Below are 26,608 nucleotides of genomic sequence, written 5' to 3' on the forward strand. Positions count from 1 at the left end.
ACTGGTGCATCAATCTAATATGCTAGCCAACCACAACAGAGAGTTGAAACATTTTAGTTCTAGTCCCCAAAATGTTACTGGTCTGGCTGGGCATTCACCGAACACAATTGGCAGTGAGTGATGCTGAGAAGGTCAACTAGTGTTTTTCCTTATTGACACTGCACCAGCAGTGGTCGAGGTGCAGGCGCAAGTAGGTGAGATACATGTAGGGCATAGCATGGTCCTCCACACATGATACGTCACCACAAGCTGGGGCATGATGAAGGAGGTGGGTGCCAGTCTGTGTTTGTTCTCAACCAGTATTGTGCAAGCAGCAGATGAATTGTATTAGAAAAATAAAATGAATGAAAATAAAATAAAGATTTTAAAATAAAGATAAAGGTTTAGTAAATCACCAACACTAACCAATTTAACCAATCCACCAACACTGTTTATTCTGTGACATGACACTAATCATGCCCAAAAAAAGTCCATATTCAGTTAGAATGTGGTACTAGTCATTATTTGGAACTTCGTTTCTTTGATGTTTCAAGATATTTCCAAGTTTCTTACACATTATATCAGTATCAAATTTTGAACTTTGCTTTTGGTATTTTATTAAAACATTAAATCTAAAAAGGTTTTGTTAGAAATAGCAATATACACACTTTTGTCAAAAAAATGGGTTGAGTAAAATTGCCTTTATTTTTCTTTCTTACTGTCTCTTTGAATAGAGTGGTCATATGCCAGCAGTGCGTGTGTGGGATGTGGCAGAGAGGACTCAGGTCGCAGAATTGCAGGAGCATAAGTACGGTGTGGCCTGCGTGGCATTCTCCCCCAACAGCAAGTACATTGTCAGTGTGGGATACCAGCATGACATGATCGTCAACGTCTGGGCCTGGAAGGTGCTCTTCACTCTCAGCTTACATAAGTGTGCACATTTGACCAAAATAATCATCTAAAGAACCTACATACATGTTTGTGTCCAGTTCAGGCTTATTATTGGTAATCTAACCTAGAATGACCCTTCATTTAATAGCATGTTTATTGTTTTGCTGTCCTTTCAGAAAAATGTACTGGTTGCTGCCAACAAAGTGTCAAGTAAAGTGACGGCTGTGTCATTCTCTGATGACAGCTCTTACTTTGTCACAGCAGGAAACAGACACGTCAAGTTTTGGTACCTGGACCACACCAAGTCCTCCAAGGTATGCATTGCTTTACTTTAGCTTTCAGTAACTTATATACAAAAAAGCCTTAATAACATTTAAAAATACATAATTACCGTTGCATATGTGAAGCCAGATTCATTTTACTTTTAGGTCAATGCCACAGTGCCCCTTCTGGGCCGTTCTGGGCTGCTGGGCGAGCTCAGAAATAACTTCTTCAGTGACGTAGCGTGTGGCAAGGGCCGGAAGGCCAACAGCACTTTCTGCATCACCTCCTCAGGCCTGCTGTGTGAGTTCAATGACAAGAGGTTGCTGGATAAGTGGGTGGAGCTCAGGGTAAGTGCATCTGATTGATATATTTTAATGTCTGCCTGAAATAAGGTTTTGTAGCTATTTAAATTGAGCTTTTACTCACAACCACAAGTGCAAACCGTACTATAATGTTAAAAATAATCAACTGAAAGGTGGGCATTTTTTAATTAATAAAAGTGCACTAAAAGTTTAAGTGCACATTTTTAGCCTAGTGACAAGTGCAGACAACCATTATGGCCTGCATATTGCTGGGTTTGTATTAGTCTAGCATAAACCATTTACGTTTGATTTAAGTACAAAGCCATATTTTTGCAGGTTTTCAAGGATGTTTTTTTAAGAAACAATGTGTTGATGGACCGTAAGCATTAATGCATAAAAATAATTTAAAATATCACTTTCTCGTCAGTGAAGTTAAGAGCTATCAGCTGTCATTCAAAACGGCCTGACCTAGCACTGAAAATCTATTTCAACATTAAAGACTGTCTTCAGAGTGTCTTTTGAGGATAAACCAGCATTTTTATTTGAAACCATTTGTAAGCATGTTCAGCAGCATGTGGTGTAGCTGGCAGTATAAGTGCTGCAAAGCCCCCTATCTTTTCTAAAAAAGATGCATTTGTCTTCTAAATTGCCTGTAAGTGTGACTGAAAAGTCAAGTGTGTGTTGTCCTGCAATGGATTGGTGCCCTGTCCAGGGTCTGCTTTGCACCCAGTGTTTTCACTAAAGCTCTGGACCCACAATCTATAAATGACAAATGAATACACACCACTGTAGACATACATCATATTTATATATAATACTACTAGCACATCAGTGTAGTATGCAATTTGAGATTTACATTTAAATCTTAAAATAATCTGTTTTCACAACCATTCACTTAAAAAATACAAACACAATGTGGTTTTTGATGTAAACAATTATTTGCAGCATTAGGCTAAATATTAAGGAATAAATATGCATATTAATTATAACTATTATAAACAATTCTATTTAACATTGCTAGCTTGCCAGTACAATTAAATGAAAAGCTATAAGCTCCTGGTTGCACTATACAAACATTTTCTATACAAAACGCTTCTTTAGTCTGCCTTTGTGTTTCCTGTGTTTTGTGCCTTTCTCTACATGCGTTTTATTCATGACTGAAAATGATCAATGACAATGAGCAGCTCTAGGCTGTGACTTGCTTTAGAATTGCATGTTAATTAATTCTGCATAATGAATGTTTTGCTTCCCTTCCTCTTACACTGTCCAGAAAAATGACAATATTACAGTAAGTAGCTTATCTTGGCCACATCAGCTGCTTACTTCATGTCCTTTGTTGGTTATGCCTACTGATTTACACAATGTTTTCCATTTCTCACTCTGACTGCTGCAGTCACTCAGTAGTAGTTCATCACTGTGTTTAAATAACATTGCAATGTATCACTATCACTGTGTGTGCCTGGCTCACTGCTTGTACTGAATCTCTTGTTTGTATATTCACTAACACGTTTGCTTCTCATATTGGTTAAGCCTGCCCTGTAACTGTGTGTGTGTGTGTGTGTGTGTGTGTGAGAGAGAGAGAGAGAGAGAGAGAATGTCTATTGAAATATCCGCTTTGGGGGACACAGTACATGCTGTGATTTGTATATCCAATCATAGATCATGGTCTAAGCAAAGTAGTATTACCATTTACAGTGGATTCAAAAGTTATTCACTTTTACTTTTTGCACACTTTATTGTGTTGTCAATTTTCTTTTGAATGGATATAGTAGGCATTTTTGCCATAAATCTGTACTTACTCGTCATAATGAAATAGTTTTTGAGCATTTTAGTATGTTTTTTTCTTTTCCTCCCAACTTAGTTGTGTCCAATATACCCAGTTGTTACTTTGTCTGTCCAACACTCTCCCTCTTTTGCACAGGATTTTTAGACCTTCTTTATAGTGACCACTGGTGCCCCGTTAACCAAGGCCATTCCTGCCTCTGGATGCCCAGTTAGGCTGGGCAGCAACTTTAAAGGTTCATAGCTGTGCCAAGCTTCTTCTAGTTCAAAATTATTGAGGCCACTGTGGTCCTTAAGGCAGTCAAAGGCAAAAATAATGCTTTCTATTCTTTCCCTGGTCTGTGACCTGCCTCTGTTTAAATTATACTGATGGATAAAACTGTAATTATATCTATTCAAAATCAAATCCACAACACAATAACATGTGCAAAAAATCAAGGGATGTGTATATGCCTATATGCCTAGAACATGAGTGTGTTGTCCTGCATTCATGGTCATAAGTGCACTAAATCATGTACACCTACACCATCAGATCATCTTCTGTTCGTTGTTGTTGTTTTAATGCCATGTGTAATCATATCATAGTCATCATCATAGTCATAACATTATTTAATATAATTACACTTTGCTAATCACCACTCATTTTATTTACATTACAAATCAATGAACTTACTGACAAATGTGGTTAGTTTTATGAATATTCTAAGCACAAACATGTCAACATGCCTATCCCCTTATCACCCACTGACTAATGACCACACTCATTTTCATTTATCCAGTTAAAAAAAAAAAATCATTATGCTTTGCTCATTTTTGTTTTGTTTTGGGTTTTTTTTTCCTCATGGTGGCATCTCAAGACTGGATTAGCCACGGCGCTGTCTGTAACAGAGGAACTGATATTCTGTGGATGTGCTGATGGAACAGTTCGAGCTTTCAGTCCAATCAACCTGCACTTTATCTGCACTATGCCTCGCCCACACAGCCTAGGCACTGACGTTGCCACTGTCACTGAGGCAAGGTGAGCAGCAGAATCAAAAGCAGCCACACTTAAAATCTTAGGATGTGCTATCAGCCTGGCCAGGTGTCCGAATAGGCAAGCAAAGTCCACAGGGCAGGTGAAAAGATGTGGCCGGTGACCGCATATAGCTCTCCCTAGCCTGTGTGGGGATAGTACCAGCGTTAAGAAAATTGAATGATTAGATTAGAAAAAAATAGGGAAATGCAAAAAATCAGCCACAAAATCTTAACATAATTATTTATCATAAACAAATAATTAACAGTTGTACACTCTTTTACACTTTTTTTAGAGCTACCACTATTAAATGAAGGCAGAAATTAATAAGATTACACAGAATTTAAATAAGTATAAGTGGGGGACTAATACAGAAAAATCACTGTGTTCTAGTTGCTTATTGGGCAGACTATGTATAATAATCAAAGCTTTGTTACTGTTGACTTTAATTTTTATAGGTCAGCAGAAAGGGATTAATGCTTTCATTGTTTACTGTAATTTGGGTCAGTGTGGGATTTCTGGTATTTCTTTCTCAGCCACCATCATACTTGGGCAAACTTGTTCAAACAAAGCAGTAATCATTTCCTACTATTCTAAAATCCATCTGGGTTGTGTGGGCAGTTTCAGCAGTCTAGCACATCTTTACATTGTGCTTAACATATGCTTTTATGTTCAATGGTCTTGAATTAGATTTTAGGAACTTAAGTTGTGTAGCCAATGAGCACATTTACATGTGAAAAATAACCTGAAAACTTTTTTGCTTGCACTTTAGCTGTGTAATTATTAGACAATAATATTTTAGTATTCATTTCATAGGGTGGTAGTGTATCTACCTTAATTTTAGTAGGATGATTCTTAGATGTCATTTAATTATTAAGTAAAAATTGTTTTATTGAACATGTTTTAATGCAAATGTAGGCACCCCTGAACAACAGACCTAAACAACTTTTTAGGCCTGCATTTAAATCTAGTGCCCACTAAGTAATACATTTAAACATATCATATTTAAGTTTCACTGAGAAACATTTCAACCTTCATTACAGAGATATGAGGAAAATTTAGTTTTTGACACTAGCTGCAGTTCCCACACTCTCCTCATGAATAATCCATTATTGTTTCTCATCAGCCACCTGTTTGCATACAAGTTGGATGCTCGGTACCCTGACACAGTAGCCGTATCGTATGACTCTACCAACCGCTGGCTGTCTTGCGTTTACAATGACCACAGTCTGTACGTCTGGGATGTCCGTGACCTCCGAAAAGTGGGAAAGGTCTACTCTGCCCTTTATCACTCCTCGTGTGTGTGGAGTGTGGAGGTAAGTGGCTGTGATAGTGGATTATTTTTAAAATAATCATTTATAGTACAGAATCTATTGTATTATGCTTTTGGAATTAATTATGGAATTAACCTCTCTTTCTAAACCCTTGTTTTGAGCTGCACAAACTGTGAACAAAGTTTACACAGTTACAGAACAAATCGAAAGACTATTTTTTGTTCATTTAATTTACACAAGAAGCAGCAGTATTCTTATCCTTGAATGGATGTGTCACAATGGACAAGTGACATTAATTTTTTTGTGTCAGTCTGTGGTAAAAGCTCTGGCTTCTGTTTTACAGGTATACCCAGAGAGCAAGAAAAAAGAGACTTCCTGCCTCACTCCTGGATCATTCCTTAGCTGTTCCTCAGACAACACCATCCGCTTGTGGAACACAGACACATACAATGCCAGACTCAACCACAACGTCATCAGTAATGTCAGTGTTATGTTATCAAAGCTGTAGAGCAAACCAAATAGTTATTATCAAATCAGTTTCTATTTGAAATCTAAAGCTGGTATTTTTCTCTCTATCTTCTTAATGCAGGATCTCCAGAAGATCATTTACATAGATAATAACGTCACAGCTTTGCTAGACACAGACTGCACAGTATCTAGCAACTCTGAAAAAGCTGACGTACAAACCTCTGAGAACAGGATTGGCATTAGGACCATGTGCGTGAGTCCAGATGGGCAGCATCTGGCATCAGGCGATCGCAATGGAGTACTGAGGTTTGGCCCTGAGAGACTTTTTACTTCATTACTTGGCACCTCTGTTTTAATTGATTCAGGATAATTGGTCCCTGGGGGTGGAATGGAAAAAGCAACGTGTGCTTATGGTTTATTACTGAGTGACCATTGATCACACAGACATGTAGACTTGTAAGCAGTCTTGTGCCAGTCATTTGAATGGGGCACTGTTAAAACACAGTACAAACACACTGACGTGGTTAAAGCATCTTCATGATAAAGGGCTTCTTTATAACATTTTACACTAGAACTAAGGATGTTTGTTAATTGGCTAGGCTCTAATTTACTGTGACTGTGACCTGTTAATCATTTGTTGATCTTCAGTACCTGTTTTGTTCTAATCTGGGTTAAGGTGGGTCCTGGGAGCAAGGTGAGACCACACACTAAACAAGATGGCAATTCATAGACGGCTTTGCACAATCACTCATGCAATTAAGACACATAGGGCCACACACAAGTAGCCAGCCTACCTACTGGGATGTGAGAGGAAAAAAGAGAAAGTACTCAGAAATCATGACTACAGTTAAATGAATATATTCATGAAGTTTAAAGCAGATAATGATACATCTACATTTATAAGTCAGCATCTTAACTGTTTCATATTTTTGTATTGTTTAAGGATCCATGAGCTGCAAAGCATGGAGGAGATTCTGAATGTGCAGGCCCATGATTCAGAGATCCTGTGTTTGGAGTATTCAAAGCCTGAGACAGGTAAATGAAGAAGTTCAAACAAAACACTACCACTGTTTGAAAGAAAAGTCATAAATATAGAACAATTAGATATAGCTTACAGGTTTGTTAATCAAAGTCAGTACAGAATTAATAAAAAAAGTAAATGGGGTAAACTTGGCTTGTGCAAGTGAAATGATGCAGGTGGCTGCTGCTACTGGGTGTGTGTTAGTCACGGCTCTCCCCAGTCAGGAGTGGAGGTCTGCAGCAGTAGAGACGAAGCATAATGCAATCGGTAATTGGATATGACTAGATTGGGAGGAAAATCTGGGGAAAATTAAAAATAATAATTTGAGAGATTCTTTGATGGACTTTCAATGCTTCAAAAATCTAGCTACTTGGGGCACATCCCAGAGGACAAAAAGCTAAAAGCATTTTTAAAGCTTCTAGAAGCTAGCTTTTAGGGAAAGTTCTAGAAGACAAAGCACTTTTCCATTTTAATTGTTGGTTAACAGCATTTTTCAAATGCAGTTTATTTTGGGTTTTTTGGACATAAAAATGTTCAGTTTTTTTCCGGTCTTTATTATGTAAGTAGGCTGTAACATATGTTGTGCTGGTTGGAATTCTGGATCTATGCAGACCTACTGGGAGACATCTGCACATCTGTGCTTTTACACACAAACACACTCACATTTTTATACTTCCTCCCTTGCTCTACTCCTCACCCTTTATCACAAAAATACATGCTTGACTTTAGGGGTATTAACAGATTTTTAGTTACTTATGCTTTTATTCCTTACCACCATCACAGGAACTAAAGAGTTAAGCATCAAATCCAGTTTCCTCTTAGCCTGTATATTAGCATTCTAATAGTGATGCAATTTTATGAAACACTAGATTTATCCAATAAATATATTTAAAATAGTTACTTTTTCAGTCTGCTTGTATCATCCTTCCTTTTTAGTAGCGTATATCTCGTTTTTGTGTATTGGATAAGGATGTTAGATTATTGCTCTAGGGAAAATGATATTTGTGATCTGTGGTGGGAAATTTGATTTCACTGAGCATAATGATGGTATGATTGCATTTCAGCTACTAAATTTCGTCAGCTGTTAATTGCAGTACATTTCAGAAGCTTTATTTAGAGTAATGTAACAGTGTTTCACTTAGCTTTTATTGTAGTTTGTGTTAACAGAATTAACACTGTTAAAATGACATTTTAATAAATTGCAAATGTATTTCACATTTTAATTGTATGTCATTTATTTACCAGCCGCTTCAAATATGGTGGAGATGAAAATAATATAGACCAATGAGCAAATCTACCTTAAATCAAACATAAAATATTTTCCAAAATATAGAATGAAATATTCTTTCATTAGCATGTTTTACTGTTTATTTGCTTCCTCATTCTACACTTACACCCTAAAGCTTGTGCTAATTCACACCTTATGATACTGAATCAGCATGTGGCTTTAGTAATGTGCACTTAGTGTTTTTAGCCTTTTACACAACTCTTACACAATCTATATTTAATAAACAAATGTAAATGGTTGTACTGTGTGTGTGTGTGTGTGTGTGTGTATGTATGTGTGTGTGATTTTTGCAGGCTTGGGGATGCTGGCCTCAGCAAGCAGAGACAGGTTGATACATGTTCTGGACGCAGAGCATGAGTATGAGCTGCTGCAGACACTGGACGAACACTCCTCCTCCATCAATGCAGTGCACTTTGCTGGTAAGGCCTGACCCAGCTACTTTCACCAATGCAAGTGTATTGCTTCAATGAAAAAAAACAAAAAACATATTGGCACACTGTAAAGTGTAACCCTTCCTGTTTGCATTTTCTCTGCCCTTAGCAAACGATGGTAAAATCAGAATGATCAGCTGTGGGGCTGACAAAAGTATTTACTTTCGGACTGCACATAAGGTAAACTAGCTAGCCGAAGAAGCTTTCTTTTGATCTTTTTAAAGGAAAGGGAAAATATATTACAGTTAACTGTGCACTTAAGTAAACGAATGTTCAAAATGAAAAGTGAAATTTTGTTGTCTTTTTTTTTTTTTTTTTTTTTTTTTAAAGATGAACTGGTTTTATACAGACACAATGTATAACTACGATTATACTGGAAATTTAAGAATGAGTACAAGAAATTCATGAAACAGTATCTCTATACAAATTATTAAAATTTGTATGCAATTTAGTAAGACCCATTTGTCACCTTGTTTTCTCCAACAACAAGGCAAAATAATCTGAGTTTCTTTTTGGCAAACTAATGTATTTATTGTAAATATTGGCTAGAGAACAAGAAAAACAAGGTACTTACTTAAGGTTGTGTGGGGAGGGTCTCCGAAATGACTGTATGTAGCAAAGCATGGACAACAATTGTCTCATAAGCCAACAGTCTTTGTTAAGCACCAGCTGTAACTGATAGTTTTACTTTATACAACATACAGCTCTTTTTTGATATGGTAATACAATTAGTGTAATATAGCACTGGCAAATCTGTCTTTCCCTTGCGTAGGTGGCTTTGCTGGCTATTTGTTTTTTATTTAATATTTTACACAAAATTGATATATATATATATATATATATATATTAAAAAGTATTAATGGCTATTACATCTTCCATACATCTACAGTAATTAAATAATTTATCCAGGGCACTTAAGAGGTACAGCTTACTACCCCAAAGACTCAAGTTTTAGCCTCAGCATTGCCACTGGCCTAGGTTGGGTAGATTATTAAACCAATTCTTCGACTTTTTAATAGAGGTGTTTAGTAATTAATCTGAGAAACTATCAGTGATGTGTGGTCTGGTCAAGGCCCATAACAAATCCACGACAAAAGTTGAGTGTAAGCAGTTGAGTGTCGTGCCCTGTAAGAATCTTGAATCATATTTTTTAGTGAATATTTCTGTCTGTTAACGTTTATTGTACAATTTGTTTATATTATAATATCATTGCATATCATTTAACAGACAGATGAAGGAATTAAGTTTACACGCAATCATCATATAGTGAGGAAGACTACTCTCTGTGATATGGATATTGACCCAACATGCAAGTATGCAACTATTGGCTGCCAGGACCGCAGCATCAGGTAAGAGTGGCATATGTGGCTGACTGTGCACCTAATATTAGGTACTCTGATTTACTCGATTACTCCGATGTTCGTTCCACAAAAATATTTTACATGTATTGTGCTTGTTCTGTAAAAATAGACAAAGAAGTTGAGGTTTATGTAGCTTGCAACAAATGTGAAAGTGTTTTATAAGACACTTGACCTTCTCCTATCTTACTGGCCAGGCCAAAATGTTGCAATATTTTGGCCAGCACAGGGAACTCCCTACATATTTGTCCATGGGTCATTGCTGCTGGATGATATCGATCAATAACACAAATGTTGTTTATAGAAGTGTGCCTTCCTTTAGCTATTTATAGACTGCCTTTAAGTAATTTATTGAAATTTCTGTGGCTGGATGAAATTTTTTTATTGGATGAATAATTGTTATTCCTAACATTTAAGCATAAGCCAAACCTATGGGACATTTTTACAGAAAATACATAACCTGCCTGTATTATTGCTTGTGGACATAAAAGCATGTTCTGTGAAATAATTAACATGTGATAGTGGGTGAAATGTTCGAAAAATAGTTCCATACATATTTTCAGTAATTTTATACAGGTCTATAAATAAGACCAGACGAGTCTTTTAATCTGCTGTGTCTTTTAAGCCGAGTCTTTTAAGCCGCCTGTTTTCCAGACTTTAAGTTAAATTGGGAAGCAATGTGTCAGGAAGGAAACAGTAAATAAAGCACATGACTATGAACTGTAATTCCTTTGTTCCTCCACTTCAGTGGTGTCAAACTTTTTTCTTCTGATTGGCCATATCATTAAACCTACAGTTTGTTGCTGGACTGGGCACCAAATAAAAAAGATGATAAAAGATAATAAAAAGAGATCCCTAAATAAGATGTCACCTCTGTTAGAATTTCCTTGAACACCACAGTGCGCCCAAAGAGTCTACTTAATAATTATGACAGCACTAATAAATAAAGCACTGCATTCATTTTAACATTAGACCTTTCAGCCCTGCCATCATTATCAAAACAGTACTCACAGAAAAAGCATATAAAAACATCCTGGAGTCGATGTGTGTGCTAAGGCTGAATGTCTTTGTTGTGTTTATTTTTCCTAGTGTCTTTCAGGCATGAGTAACTAGCTGGGGAATAGTTAGCATTTGGTGATAAACAGCTGCTGCAAACGAATGGACATACGAGGAACTACAGATTGTATTCCATTTACATTGTAATACAAGTTAATTAAAAGGGTTCTGCTGGTCAAAAGAATTGGCCCATGTGGGCTGTTTTCAGACTGGTTTGTGGGTGGTTCAGGCCCCCACATCTTATGTTTATCATAAAAAAGTCTACAAGTTGTGCAGCTTGTACGTGTGGGTAGTGAACAGCTTAAGCAATAGATTGTTGTCATTTAAGACAAGTGGTGATCAGACACCCAGGTTACTCAACGTGAAGACATGCTCGTTCACTTAGCATAGCATAAATCATAGCACACTTATGCTACACTGCCACCTAATGACCAGTGGATACAAAAACAGAATGGACCAGCCTAGCTTCTGACATGATCTAACTTTTCTCTGTCTTTTCTCTCTCTTTCTATTACAGGATCTTTAACATCAGTAATGGCAAACAGAAAAAAATCTACAAGGGATCTCAGGGGGAGGATGGTACCATCATTAAGGTAAGAAGCACCCAGGAAAAAAAACATGATTAGGAATTTTAGGTAGACACACCACAGCTAAATAGTATTATAGTAAGAATATTATAGTATGAATATAACTGTATATTTGCTACGGTAGTAGCTGGTAGAAGTTCTGTGGTATTTATTGAATTGAATAATCTGAGTTCTGTGTTTAATGGGAATGTGTCTTAGGTCCAGATTGATCCCTCTGGGCTGTACGTGGCTACCAGCTGCTCAGACAAAAACATCAACATCTTTGACTTCTACACTGGAGAGTGTATGGCCACCATGTTTGGACACTCAGGTGGGCTAAGTTACTAAATTATGACATAATAAGAGGATACACACTATATAGCCAATCGTGTAGACACACCAACATTAGTTTGTTGAAAAGCCCACTTTTAGCCTATTCTGTGAAGTAAAAACTGTCCACAATAGAAAAACTGCTGAAGTAACACGCTATCCACCTCTAATAATTACACTGTATGTTTTAAGCTCTATTACTGTATTTCCATTTACAGAGATTGTAACAGGAATCAAGTTTACCAATGACTGCAGGCATCTAATATCAGTGTCAGGAGACAGGTACATTCCAAAAGTGTTCCAAAATGCTACACAGAGCAATTAAAAAATGTTGGCATTATAGTATTAACAATAATGTCTATGTGATTTATCAGCTGCATTTTTGTATGGAGACTAAGTCCAGAGCTGACCATCAGTATGAGGCAGAGGCTGGCTGATCTGAAAAAGAAGAATCTCCCTGTACAGAAAAGCCCATCTAACAAACCCCAAACAGCCAGGTACCACACACATACATTCAAGTAATTTAACTGCATTTATGTCTGTATTGGATAAACTATGTAAGTCTTCAACTTCTCACATCGTCTTAATTATAGCTGGTCTTTGATGTCTAAAGATGCTGCATTTATGAGTCTTTCATAAACACGTTTGCCAATTAGTATTGAAAATAATTGTATTTAAGTTTATAATGATTTCACAATTAGTTTTTGAAAGTGACCATTGGGTTCTTCCCCAATTTTGTTGGACAGCCAAGTTTAGAAGGTTGTGCTAAACTTTTTTCTTTTAAAATGATTGAGGCCACTGTGGTCATGGAAACACTCAAATCCTTGGATACCATTTTATATTTTTTCCCTGATGTGTGACTTGCTGAATTTGATCAGAGATCCAGAGACAGCTTCTTAGAATTCATGGCTTAATTTTTATTTTATAGACATGGGTGTATGCCATTGTCTATTTAAAACAAATAGCCACCGGTGAAGTTGCCACTTTAATTGAGTTCTAGACGCATCTCCAGACTAATTCAAGCAAACTCAAGTCAAGCGAAGTCAACGGTCCGATTACTTTTTGAACTTACTTTTTAAAATGTGGCTTCACATATCTGATTATTTAACAAAGGTGTATTCTTTTTGTGCTTAGTCCCAGAAAGGAGGTACACAGTGCCCCAGCTGTAGGCACCATCTTCTCAGACAGTGATAAAGAGGTAGAGGAAGAGGAGGGTATAGAAGAGGAAGATGAGTTTCCTCACCCATCTTCCGGCAGCAGTACAGGAGAAGAGAATGGTAACTGATTCACTCTTAATGTTACTACTTTTTTATTATGAATTTTTTTTATTGAATATTTATAAAATATTTATCTTTTTGTTTAAAATGATTATCAGAAAAGCACGACTCAGTCAGTTCCAACATCATAGAACTAAAAAAGGTAAGAGACTTCTGACACAAAACTCCATTTTACAGCAGACATGCAGTACACTTCATTGTAAACTACTGCACTGCCCATATGCACAGATTCACACATCAGACAGCAGTTTTCTTGTAGAAAAACTACAAATTGTTGTATTTTGCTTTATAATCCCAAAAGTAAACAGCAAATAAGCTGTTTTATCCTGTAGTGCAAACATAACAAAAGCAATATGCCTTCACTAATTACCCTCCTCTTAAAAAGCTTATTCTTAAAGTTATTATTTTAAATTTATTTAATTAATGTTAAATGTAAATGTGCAAATAAGGCATTTTATATTTTTCTACCCCACCCACTGAAGGAAAACACTGATGTTTCCTCTTGTGTGAATTACAGGCATTAAAGAATGTGTCATTTATTGTTCAACAGTATTTGCAGTACGATGGTTAACTCCTCTCTGTTTCCTCTCTTAGTGTTCTGAGAACACTGCTGCATGTGAGAGTTCCGCTCGGAGGCCGAGGCGACGCTGGTCTAGGAGAATGGGCAGCATGGATCTAATGGTAAAGTCCATGCTAGATCTGAGGCAGCTGGAGTCCTTTGCTACGTCGACTTCACCCGGCACGTGCCCTGCTGTGACCCGAGAACCTCCGCTGCGCTCAGATCTGGAGTTAGGCAGTACTGTCAGCCTACAGACCATTTCTGGATGGGTAAGTGATTTTCAGATTAATACTTGCAATAAACTTCAGTATGATAAATGTATTCAGTATGGTAAATAAAGTTTTATTCGAGAACCAACTTCTCTCTTTCATCATCACCAGGCTGTCGTGGATTAATGTCTTAGCTGGAACTTAGAAATTTGTGCAACCTTGTATATTTTTAGCATTTTAGTTCTGAGCTTCACAAAGTCTGAGCTGAATACACTTTTTTATTCTCACTTTGATACGTTGCCACCCTTGACAGCAGAAGCAAAACTGTCATTCATCATGTACACTTAATTTCCAGTTCAGTTTTCTGAATCAAGCACATATCATAAAAATGCACTATGCATGTCTCTATGCAGATGGAGAAAGAAGACTCGTCTATCCCAAGTGGACAAGCACGTCCTCAGTATATCTCGCTGTCCCCACAGACCCCTGATACAGATGCTGTTGTGCTTTACCCTGAGAACTTTGAGGATAGAATAAGCCTGGCAGGCAGGTCAGTGCACAAGTCCTCAAAACATTCCCTTTACCCATCAGTGTACAATATGTTACAATAATTGTATGTTACACTTCATGATGTTCTAGTATTTTTGTGATTATAGCAAACTCAATAAACATCAGCAAACGTAATGCTGATATTTTTTTTAATACACTACATGGCCAAAATTATATTACGTCTACCTGGAATTTAAGTCCATATGTTTTTGCCACATAGCAGGTCATACACAGTAGGTGTTTAAATTCAGTTATAGAAAATAAATTTTGTGGAACAATTTGGTGAAGACCTTTCCTATTCCAGCATTACTGTGCCACAAATAAATGTTCATAAGGCATGGATAAATAGTTTAGTGAGGTGAAACCCAAGTGACCCGAACAGAGCCCTGACCTCAACGAACACCTTTGTGATGGCTTGGAACATGTATTGTATGCCAGCTGTCTCATCCAGCATCAATTTTCTTAGACTAAATAGACACAAATCACTGACACACCTCAAAATCTTGTGGAAAGCCTTCCCAGATGAGTGTAAACTTACATAGCTACAAAAGGGGGCAGGGGTGTAACTCCATTTAGAATGTACAACAGGTGCATGATCAAAAGGTCCACAAACTTTCAACCTGTAACTTAAACTCCTGTTTTGCTTGTTCTCTGTGTGTAGTGAGTACCAGGTGAAGGAGTTAGCACTTGCTATGAAGGTGCTTAAAGGAAACTCCTGCCCTGACAAGCACAGCCCTGACAGTGCATGCTCAATGGATTATTCCAACAGCCATCTCTCCAGTCCTGAGCATCCTGGAGAAGGTGAGGCACACAAACTGACAAACACACATGTTTACATGTACATTTTATAATTCAAAAAATACATTTAGGTAATTATTGGATCATTGGGTTGGCACGGTGGCTAAGTGGGTAGCACTGTCGCCTCACAGCAAGAAAGTCCTGGGTTCGATTCCCAGGTGGAGCAGTCCGGGTCCTTTCTGTGTGGAGTTTGCATGTTCTCCTTGTGACTGTGTGGGTTTCTTCCAGGAGCTCTGGTTTCCTCCCAGAGTCCAAAGACATGCAAGTTAGGTAAATTGGAGATACAAAAGTCTCCATAACTGTGTGTAACATTAAACTTGTGAACTGATGAATCTTGCGTAATGAGTAACTACTGTTTCTGTCATGAATGTAACCAAAGTGTGTAAAACATGATGTTAAAATCCTAATAAATAAATAAATATTGGATAATTGGTGCTTACATGCAAACTCTGATATTCTGTGTGTATTGTTTTGTTAGGTCCTTTCTTCTTTATTTATGTGTTTAGTTGCTTACCAACCAATAAAGCTTTTCAAGGACAATTTATAACTTTTTGCCTACCGCCAAAAAACCCCTCTATAAATGACTTTTAAATTCATCAGTAACTGTTGTTACTATTACAAACAAGGTGGAAGAAATCTGGAAAACATGATATACACACCTGACAAAGGTCAATGCTGGCTTGTTTAATTCCCTTGATTACATCTAAATTTGCAAATTAATACACCTAATTTATATGAAGTAGACTGTTTAAAAGATATTTCTGTAAATGAGTGTGTATTTATGCATCAGACTCTGAACCCACTGAACCACTGAGTGTAGATGGGAACTCATCAGAGCTGGAAATGGAAGACCTAGATGAGGATGAGGAGGAGAGGAAGAGTGAGACCTTTGTACCTCAGACTCCAGACCATGAGGCCTTTCTTAAAACACATTTTGGAAACCTAACCGACCGTGGCAGCTCAGGTAGAGTGAATAAGTGAGTGAGTGTTAAAGGTGATTTTTTCCTTTGTGAACATGTTGTTATAACTGTTCTCCTCTTTACATGTTTACCAAGATGCAGCAAGCTCTACTGGTCCTCATCCACCAAATGTTAGCATCTCATCCAAGTTCTTCTCTCAAAGTTCCAGCAGCAGGTAAGACAGTAACGCAGAATAACACAACATATTCCACAACATATTAGTCGATATAAACATTCAATAAATTATGCAACAAACATTTTTAAACATTTTGATATTTTCTTATCACTCAGCAAACAGATATTGCACTTCGCTCTATCCAAAACTACTGAGAGTAAGACTGCTTGCAGAGTGGTGCACCCGCTGGTCCTGGAGGTACACCCCCTTATGAAGAGTGGGCAGCAGGAACTCCAGAACCTTGAGAGGAATGTAACACTAGACAATAGGTGTGCTCCTGTGGAGGACTTTAACAAAGTATCCAGCCCTTCTGTTGATGCTAATTCTCTGGCTATCTCAGCTGGCATGAGAAAAGCCCAGTCAATACACAGCATCTCATCAGAGGGTGAGACATCCAGCCAATAAAAAAAACTTGTTCAATTTAATTAAAAAAGGCAGACAGGCTGTTCAGATCTGATACTTTGGTATACTTGATTTAGGCAGGAAAGAGATTTAAAGCATAATTAAGTAATTTTTTTAACTGTTTCTCTGACAGTGACCTTGTCCTGTTATTCTGTTTCCTCTATCAATGTTTAGCTGATGTGCTCCAGTCACCTACACGATCTATTAAGGAGGCTTCCTCTCAACCCCAGCACACCGAGCGCACTACATTGTCTACACCACGCCGTACCCCTACTGGTGTTATTCTCTCCAACCCATCGTCTACTCAACCTAAGGACTGCCCAACTCCCACCAAATCCAAGCAGTCTACACGTTCCTACATGAGCCCTACCACCAGTTTCATGGCCAAGGTGTCACGTTCTATGTCCATGGGGGACAGTTTAAATGTAAGTGAACTCGGAGAGATGAACGCATGCTCGGACCTCCGCCGAGCCTCTGGAACGGACACTTCCAACCTCCGTAATGGCTCTCGGAGCAAACCTTCATCTCCAGTAGTGCCACTGCCCTCAACAGTTATTGGCTCTCCATCCCACAGTGCTGTTACCCCCACTCTCAGTGGTGCCTCCAATGCAAACCCCTCTTCTAAAAACCTTCAGACCAATTTAACTGCCAGTACCCGCCCACAACTTCATTTGGACCTCTCCAGACCTCTTCCAGATAAACCCTCCATGGCTTCCTTTTCTCCTAATAGCAGGATGACAAAGCCTAAAGATGAGTGCGGTAACAGGACTCCAGTGTGTGTGTGTCCACTGCCAGGACCGTCTCAGCCATCCACCAGCACAGTCCCAGTGCAGTCAATCACATGTTCTATGGCTACTCAAAGCACCCCTCTGGAACTCCATACAGACCAGTCTGCAGGCCCAGCTGAGAACCAAGGATTGTTTGAAGAGGTTCAGACCAAGCACACCACTCAGAGAGAGGACAACCCCATGTACCTTCAGAAAGACAACCGAGCCCAACATACAGGTTTGCGGGGACTTCACTCCTCCCTTGTTCTCTCGTCTGTGCGTCTGGGTCTGCCTAATCACTTCTTTACCTGGAGGCTCTGGCCTCTTTATCCTTCCATTTCTTCTGCCATTTTCTCATCTTCACCTTGTCCATCTATTAACCATTACCAGCTGAAGGGTGAGGCATGTTTTCTCTTTCTGTGTTTTTTATATTAACCTGGCATCTGCTTCTTCCTGTCTGACTTCTTACTCTTTTATAGAAAATAATCTGTTCATAATCATTGTTTTCTGTAAGCAAAAACTATGTAAATAACTCCATGAGTTAATAATGTTTTTTTTTTTTTATTCCACTTTAGATACATCTCTTAGTATAGATACATGCAGACTTGTGGCTAGTGAACTTCAGAGCAATTTCAAAAGAGCATGTCACCTCTACAGAATGGTAAGTTATCACTGGACTAGTTTTTACTAGGGATGGACATTTTGGTTATTTTTGACAATATCGAGTACTGTATTTTGGTTTTAGGGAAAGGGAGGAGTTTTGTTTATCTAACTGGGTTTAAGCTAACTGATGTCTAGAATGTTAGACTGTCCTGTTATTTATTAATTTTTTTACAAAAATATTTAATTCTAACTTAATAGTTTTATTCATATATTGATTTTTATTAAAAAAAAATCCATGGTAACCTTTAATGGTAACCTTTAATGTATTTTCGTAGTGTTTAGAACCAAACGTGTAGCTTTAGAAGAGATGTAACATAAAGGAGTGCAGGCAAACGTGTTAATATGCTGTGTTGTGCTGAAATAAGTGTTCAGAAAGGTTGAAATGGAAGTTTATTTCTTCATCTTTTTGCACCTTTAACTGGTCTATTGTTAAAAAACAGCTTGAAGTAAAACTGACATTGCGTATGTGTTGGCAGCTAAACACTTCCTCAGACTCCAGCGAGGATCAGCAGCAAATGGCTCAAGTTCTGGCAGAGACGTTCTCAGCAATGCAAGCTGAATTAAACACTCTGCCGTGTTACCAGACAGCCTCCAATTCTGTGTGTGTTCTGGGCAGCGGTGCAGGGGTGGTGGGAGAGGAACGAACACTGGCACTGCTGGAACAGTACTCCCAGCTGCTGCTTAGAGCTGTGGAGAAGAGGATGGACAGCAAAGTATAAAACGGCTTATTTTATTTACAGAACTGAGGCTCAGGATGGGACTCAAGCCATGATACTGCAGTCAGTTTTGTGGGGTCCCCCCCCCCAAACACTTTTGTCTATAGATCCTTTTGTGATTTGAACCTTACTGTACACACCACCAGCACAGATGAATGAGCCCAGACTAACAGGACCACATCAAAATTAGCATGGCTGCACTGCACTACAGTCATTAACCTCACCATCCTACCTCACCAGTACTTTCCTTTTACTGTACTCCAGCAGCACCCTTGCACTCTTTCCTTCTTCACCTTACATACAAATATTGGACCCTTTTATTTAGTAGCTATTTATGTATATTAGAAATAAAAGCTGGGCTTTACTGTCTTGTAAATAAAATGTGGACTAATGTGACTGTACATTTTGACCATTACAACAGAGATGAACTTTTTTGCTTTAAAAAATTTTTGGGATCAACTCAGCAATGTGTTTAGTCACAGAATTTTATGTAATGGTCCTTTTTATAGGCCCAAACCAGATTTTTGTAATTCCTGTCTTAATAATTAGGAAATACATTACCTGATATGTCTTGCATTAAAAAGTGTTTTTATGATGTAAATTCTTGTAGATATGTAACTGTATTTAATCTTAAAACTGAGGTCACAGGACTTGCGCAGTGATTGTTTTTATGCTGGATGACAGTTGTGGGCTTAGTGCCACAAAAAAGAAAACTATACTAGGGTATCTAAAATTACATCATTCTAATCTTATACACAACTTTTAAATTACAATTTACAATTACAATTTACATACCTGTTTTATTCCACAAAAATAAAACTCAATTGCAGGTGCCTTATTTAGTATTCAGCAAGGATTTACCTAGCCATTTAAAATGTTGTAAATATGTATTCAATGCTGGTTGGATGCTGTTTAAGTCAAAAATCAAAAAACAGAATAGGGCAAATTGGCCAACCAGTTTATCAAACAATTTTAGCAAATATGTCATGTCATTCAAGATAAAATACCAAAATATTTCTGCAAACAGACATTCTAACAACATACTTTTAACTGCAAATACTCAATAGTAATGCTGTGCTCAATCATTAACTTGTATGAAAAAGACTTTTCTCTTTTGCTAAATTGCTTTTTTGATTACAAAATTAATGTAATGTTACAATTTGCAAGTAAAAAATCTGCACTATTTAAACTACACTACTTTTGTACTTAGGTATGAATAATTCTGCTAGTCAAAGATAAAATTTTATTTTTCGAGTCACTGCAGCTATCACAGTTAGAATCTTAGCCGATTAGTAGTTGTTTCAACAGTAAGTAAAAACAAACTATTTTTTATCATAATTACTGCCTCAAACCATTCAGCGCATATGTGTGACAATGTTTACAGAATGCATGAGTTTCAATTCTAATTTCAAATATGATAAACACAGGCTAAATTAACAAATCAAAAAACCTTTTTTATATCTGTAAAATGGTGAGATCTAAGATTTAAATCAGCCGCTGACATTATCGAACAAGTCCAAATCAATGACATGAATATACAGATTGGTATTAGTTCTAGTAAAGTGTAGAGTAAATATTTAAAATGAAAACTTATACTGGTCACTCACTAGTTGCATCTTTTAAAGAGATATTTGAGTTAACAGACAAAACATTTCAGCCTCAAACATTTACATAACATTTAAACATTTAATTTTAAACAGAAAATAATGTTTTGTATTGGGTCACCCGTATAGTATTTCCTATACTGTTACAGACTATGGTGCTTGTACTCAGAATTGCAAAGTAGTTTAGTATATTAAAAAGCAGTGATGTGACTCTTCAATCCCAAACCAACAGCATCAACAATATCCCCTCAGGGTAGAGAGACTTAAAACAAATGGTGCTGATTTTACCACTAGACTTCTAAAGGGCCAAAAATAGCAAATAAATGCAAAGATCTTATGTATAAATAAACTTAAGTGCATCATATACAACATTTCAGTTTAGTTTAAGGATACATATGATGGCCCTGGTAAGTACTGCTGCATGACTACACAGTGGATGCATGAACAGAAAGAACTTTAGAACTAATTAAACCCCTTATTTAGAATGCACACTTCAATCATCGAATGCTTTACTATTTTGCCTGTTTTCTTCTACTGTTACAAGAAATCGCATAAGCTAGCATTAAATGTAAAGCTGTTTCCTCCATTTAAAAAGTATGGATCGCTTTACACTTCTAAATGATGTCTTTTTATCTTCATTGTCTAAAACCTAAGACATAACTGAATAAAACCTATTTATTACACAATCTTTAGATTTTGCTCTTTGTTATTTTATCCAAAAGTTATTTTTAATGTTTTACAATAAAGTGCACAGAAAAATGCCTGAATAAAATGGAAATACCTGAATGTTGAGATCTACAGATTTGTTTCTTTGGTTGAAGCATTACAGTGTGCCCACAGCTCCAGACAGAGATTCCACCAGTTGAAAGTAGTTGTACTTAATATCATAATCCATGTCATACCAGAAATTCACTAAAAATGTTGATACAATAAATAAACATTATTTACTATTATGGATGAATTAGCTCTAAATATATACAAATTTTATCAAATTAGAAAAGTAACAACCCTCAACAAAGCAGTAAAGGAAAACAAGAACATTAAAATGGGTGCCTGTTTCCTGGGTGCTAAAGTAACTGTAACCACCAGGTGGACTACTGTTTTTACCAAGCATGTTTTAGGATTCCACATTCTGTTTGACAGTATATTTAATATTAAATAAATATTGATTTTATTAGGTAAGATAAACCAAAAAATCATTTTGCATTGTCTTTTTTTTTTTTTTTTTTTTTAACCAAGCAGAGCTCTGATTGCAAATGCATTTTAAGCTTAAACTCCTTTCATAATGCTGCTTTATAAACACAATTTCTGGAAAAGTTGGAAAATTTTGTAAAATGCAATAAAAACCAACAATTTGTGATTCGTTAATATTCTTGTACTACAATTCTAATACTACTGAACTGACTAACAAACAAAAATTTGTTATCCAGTGTTTTCACTGTAATTATTTTGTTTAATTTGTAAATACATTTGATGCCTGCAACACTCAAAAAAGTTGGGACAGAAGCCTTGTTTACCACTGTGTTCCATCACCTACCCTATTAAATAAACTTTTGACTGTTTGGGAACTGAGGACACTAACTGTTACAGTTTTGCAGTCTTGCACTGAGAAATGTTTTAACTGAGTAAAGAGAACCCAGATATTAGATATTAAACCAATACTACTAAAATGCTTCATTTTTCCACAGTACCTGCTATACACCCATGAGATTGGCGGACATGGTGGAACCAGAGAGACGGTAGGTAAAGCATCTCTCCTTTTTTGATTGTGCAGTAAACTGGCCGGGCAAGTCTGTAGGAAGGAAAGCGCTCAACATCAGGATTCAGAGGGTCCAGAGGAATCCAAGGCACCTAAAACAATAATTCAAATATTTCAAAATTCTTTCAGGTATGACATACTTATCTTGTTAAATTAGCTGACCAACTCCTCAAGGCCCTGGGATTTTCCTGTTCCGACTCACAGCTAAATATGGAGTTAAATCATAACTTTGTTTATTGCTCAGTTATAGACTGCACTGAACTACATGTTGGATGCAAGTGCCTAAAATGTAAATATAGTAAAAAACTTCCTTTTTCTGAATCCTCTTCATCCACTATTTCAAAGCTGCCATCCTCTTTCTGTTTGTATGTAGCTGGCTGATACAGCTCTACAAAATATCAAACATAAAGCATATGATTACACAATCTCCTTGCATAATGTGACTAACACTGTAGATTGTAAGGTAATATTGCCAGAACAAACTGAAAATAAGGTCTTTTTAAAGAAATAATGACCATGTGCAAACCCCATTTTCAATAAAGTTGGGACATTTTAAACAATAATATTGTTAATTCTCTCAACCTTTAAATTACTAAAAACAACAACAAAAAATCAAATATTTTTTGTTCAACTAACTGAGCCTTTCTCCTTTTATACCCAATCACGCTTGTTACCAAAACACCTGCTAACGTTTCAAAACTGTGTAACTTGACTATTCTAAAAACTTTTTACTCTTATTTTGTCTTATTCCAGCTTATTGTGTTTTTGTCATCAAATTTAAAAATAATTTATAATTACAAAATACAGTTTGTAGTCAAGTCATTTCTCTGTTCTTTTGGCAGTTAAAGAAACTGTTGATTAAAAGAACAAATGAACAAATCATAAGATTTTTGTTTTAAATGCATTGTACAAATGGTTCCAGCTTTTATGGAAATGGGAATTGTATGTGTGATTTACTCAGCAACAGACAAAAAATGTACAATACTAGTGATCCAAGAGACCCCCATTTCTCTACTTTCCACAATGTTTTTCACAAAAGCTCATTACATTAAATCCCAAAGTTTCAGGTGGGTAACTAATAAACAATAATATAATATATTATAATAATAATATAATATAATATAATATAAAGGTATAATCTAAAAAAAACAGTTAAAATAAAAAGAAAATAAAAGCTTCTCCTTGCCATATGGTATAAAGGGTCTATCAGTGGGGGGGAGCAAAATAAATGTCTTCTCTCCAGAGATGACACAGTACAGGTTCTCATAGTGGTCCTTGTGCACTGCAAGGTAAAAACAAAGTGAAATTCTTAGCACATAATTATTTAGGAAATAATTTGTTTAACTGCATTTGAACAATGAAACCTTAGCTTTATTTATTGGACAAAGTATATACTTACTTGATGTTATTGCTTTTTTATCCCCTAACCAGAAATTTACAGCATCAGGCATTTTTCCTAAACACAAAACAAACCTTTAAATGTTTTATGACGTAGCATAGGGACCCAATTGCAAATTCTGCATAATTCAAATAGATTTCATTAGAATTTCTAATAAAAAAAACAACTGCTACTTTATATACCCATTCACACGTGTGCATTAAAAAAGAAAACAACTTATTGTACACTAACAACAAATACTAACTGGACATGTGTTCCAAATAAAGAGGCCAGTAACAATGCTTCACCTGATACACTCATACCAGCAACAACATGTCATTACCATGGTGTAGTTCATAACATAACAATGTAACAATGTACATACTAGATATATATATTCCTATTAAAGGGTTCAGTAAATGTAGGTGTTGCATTTTTGCAATGTTGCATTTATTTAAAAAAAATGAAATAAGCATTTCAAACTGTGCACTTATGATCTCCTTGTCATTTTGCATGATAATCTGAATACTTGTAAAAAGTATTAGAAATCCCTAGGGGTAAGTACTTTTTCTAGAAACTATAATCCGCAGTGTTTGACATATGACATACCCAATGCTTCACTCATCCAGGGAATGTGAGCCTGTACATCTCCTACGAGCTCTGGCAGTTCCTCGGTCAGATTGGAGCACTGTTTCTGTACGTAAAACACACCATTGCTTTTTACCTTGCCCTCTATAATGTCCAGCAGTGAGGAAAATGTCATCTGACGCTCTTCAGGCATCACAAAGCGATCTCCATTCACAGCATCTGCATAGCCGTTTGGTGTGACGGCCACACTGGTTTGCTTGGAGCCAACTACTTCTCTGATAAACATAAAAAAAAAAAAAAAAAAAAAAAAAAAAATCATTACTGTAGGCAACAGGGGCAAAACAAAAAATAATATTGTAATGACTTGCAATGTCACACCTCAGATAGGCAGGGTTCCATTTAGACAAAGCTGGCCAGTCACTGAAGCCATTGCGAATAATGCAGGGCTTATTGGGCCCAATCCAGTCACGATAGAACTCAAGTGGGGACAGTGGCCCATCCAGGTATGGCACTGACTCATTTAAATAAAGTTCTAAGCAATGCAAAATATATTAGATACCTTATTAGTCATTTCAGACTAGAAAGGACACTTCACAAATACACTACATGACCAAACACCCAAACAACACCATTGCCAGTCATATGTTGCCTTTGCTATAACCACCTTCACTCTTTGGGAAGGTTTCCCACTAAATTTTTTTACCAATAATGCATTAGTGATGCTGGGCACTCATGTGGTGCAATTTGTTAAAGTATTAATACTGGTTATTTGTCAGCACTCCAGTTATTCCCAAATGTGGTTAAATCGCACTACATGACTAACCAAAGTCTATTCCTTTTACATCAAATGTTTAAGTGTACTTATGCTGATGAAAAATAGAATTCGTTCTATAAGTTTATGTAGACAACCACTTTGCAGCTATGCTGTTAGGGCTCGTGGGTGTTTCAATGTAATTCACTTACATTTGACCAAAGCTGTTATTTAAAAATCGGTCTAATGGAATGGTGGAATCTTTTCATTAATCACTTTCTTCAGTACCACACACACTGTAATGTTTGTTTGTTTATTAGGATTTTAACGTCGTGTTTTACACTTTGGTTACATTCATGACAGGAATGGTAGTCACTTATTACACAAGATTCATCAGTTCACAAGGTCATATCGAACAGAGTCATGGACAATTTAGTATCTCCAATTCACCTCACTTGCATGTCTTTGGACTGTGGGAGGAAACCGGAGCTCCCGGAGGAAACCCACACGGACACGGAGACAACATGCAGGACCTGGACCGCCCTACCTGGGGATCAAACCCAGGACTTTCTTCTAAATATTTACATTACCAAGCCCATAAACTGTTGGAAATGTAGTGTTCATATTGCCACCAGCTACACTAAGCATATGTTGAGGCAAAGTCTGTGAATACATATGATTATTCAGTGAAATCAATTCAGTCATTGTCTTGATAACTCACCACGGGCTTCTTTAGGGAAATCTCTCAAACACGTCCTTATGACGTCCATTCTGTTATATATGCTGACTATGGGAAACAAATCTGACGTTTTAAAAAAAAAATTAATTTAGACATCTCATTTAAAGTTAAGCACTTTGTTACAGACCCATACACAGACATAAAACAAGCACATGTTTAAGATCTAGCTGTTACAGGGATTGTGAATGAAGCTATAGCATGCAAAGCACGATACATTACTCTCTCATAGTACTGTAAATGAGTTGTTACTTTACAATTCACACACACTGAAAAATATCCGCTTATTACAATGTTAACATTTACCATGTGGCCCAGTTTACTGAGACATGGCATACCATTACACGAGGTTTTAAAGGAGTTAACCTATGACGTTCAGCTCCAGCAAAAGTCAAATATATTTGCGTAAAATGACTTCTCAGCTCTAAATCTGTGTACAGGAGATAATAACGGTAAAGAGCAAACCGTTGCGAATCATTTTAATGTAGTGCAAAATGTGAAATATCGCTTCAACTCGACGCGAACGTGTTTACTTGAGCTCTTCCTATCCGTATTGCAGAAAGGTTCCGCCTCCTGCTTCAGGATTGGCTAATCAGTCAACTAAACAGTGTCATTATTGGACAAAGACTATGAACTAATAGCCAGTCCTATGGTTTGAAGTAAACTGAAGAAAATTCTGAGTCGATTCAAATCTCG

General features: G+C 36.8%; 2 protein-coding genes across 2 annotated transcripts in view; one reads left to right on the forward strand and one right to left on the reverse strand.

The window, feature by feature from the left end:
• The window catches only part of mapkbp1 (mitogen-activated protein kinase binding protein 1), a 35,361-nt gene extending 15,884 nt beyond the window's left edge, over positions 1 to 19,477 (forward strand). Inside the window, exons 5-31 of the mRNA XM_063008016.1 lie at positions 714 to 884; positions 1,047 to 1,184; positions 1,299 to 1,481; positions 2,707 to 2,724; positions 4,076 to 4,236; positions 5,357 to 5,546; positions 5,848 to 5,985; positions 6,094 to 6,278; positions 6,916 to 7,007; positions 8,575 to 8,700; positions 8,822 to 8,892; positions 9,940 to 10,061; positions 11,644 to 11,719; positions 11,912 to 12,023; positions 12,241 to 12,304; positions 12,397 to 12,519; positions 13,157 to 13,299; positions 13,398 to 13,441; positions 13,894 to 14,127; positions 14,481 to 14,617; positions 15,278 to 15,417; positions 16,205 to 16,378; positions 16,470 to 16,548; positions 16,665 to 16,933; positions 17,125 to 17,955; positions 18,293 to 18,378; positions 18,857 to 19,477. Coding sequence (XP_062864086.1) covers positions 714 to 884; positions 1,047 to 1,184; positions 1,299 to 1,481; positions 2,707 to 2,724; positions 4,076 to 4,236; positions 5,357 to 5,546; positions 5,848 to 5,985; positions 6,094 to 6,278; positions 6,916 to 7,007; positions 8,575 to 8,700; positions 8,822 to 8,892; positions 9,940 to 10,061; positions 11,644 to 11,719; positions 11,912 to 12,023; positions 12,241 to 12,304; positions 12,397 to 12,519; positions 13,157 to 13,299; positions 13,398 to 13,441; positions 13,894 to 14,127; positions 14,481 to 14,617; positions 15,278 to 15,417; positions 16,205 to 16,378; positions 16,470 to 16,548; positions 16,665 to 16,933; positions 17,125 to 17,955; positions 18,293 to 18,378; positions 18,857 to 19,099 — 4,350 coding nt within the window. The 3' untranslated portion in view covers positions 19,100 to 19,477. The remainder of the gene's footprint in view (positions 1 to 713; positions 885 to 1,046; positions 1,185 to 1,298; positions 1,482 to 2,706; positions 2,725 to 4,075; positions 4,237 to 5,356; positions 5,547 to 5,847; positions 5,986 to 6,093; positions 6,279 to 6,915; positions 7,008 to 8,574; positions 8,701 to 8,821; positions 8,893 to 9,939; positions 10,062 to 11,643; positions 11,720 to 11,911; positions 12,024 to 12,240; positions 12,305 to 12,396; positions 12,520 to 13,156; positions 13,300 to 13,397; positions 13,442 to 13,893; positions 14,128 to 14,480; positions 14,618 to 15,277; positions 15,418 to 16,204; positions 16,379 to 16,469; positions 16,549 to 16,664; positions 16,934 to 17,124; positions 17,956 to 18,292; positions 18,379 to 18,856) is intronic.
• Positions 18,758 to 26,457, reverse strand: jmjd7 (jumonji domain containing 7). Its single transcript, XM_063008015.1, has 9 exons — positions 25,898 to 26,457; positions 24,804 to 24,957; positions 24,447 to 24,700; positions 23,859 to 23,915; positions 23,646 to 23,741; positions 22,770 to 22,847; positions 22,392 to 22,550; positions 21,482 to 21,612; positions 18,758 to 19,067 (listed from the first exon to the last, which is right to left on the reverse strand). Exons 1-8 carry the CDS (start codon positions 25,944 to 25,946, stop codon positions 21,524 to 21,526), a joined length of 936 nt encoding a protein of 311 aa, XP_062864085.1. The 5' UTR covers positions 25,947 to 26,457; the 3' UTR covers positions 18,758 to 19,067; positions 21,482 to 21,523.
• Positions 26,458 to 26,608: the final 151 nt, after the last annotated feature.

The sequence above is a fragment of the Trichomycterus rosablanca genome, chromosome 13, assembly GCF_030014385.1.
Source record: "Trichomycterus rosablanca isolate fTriRos1 chromosome 13, fTriRos1.hap1, whole genome shotgun sequence".
In the NCBI taxonomy this organism is placed as follows: domain Eukaryota; kingdom Metazoa; phylum Chordata; class Actinopteri; order Siluriformes; family Trichomycteridae; genus Trichomycterus; species Trichomycterus rosablanca.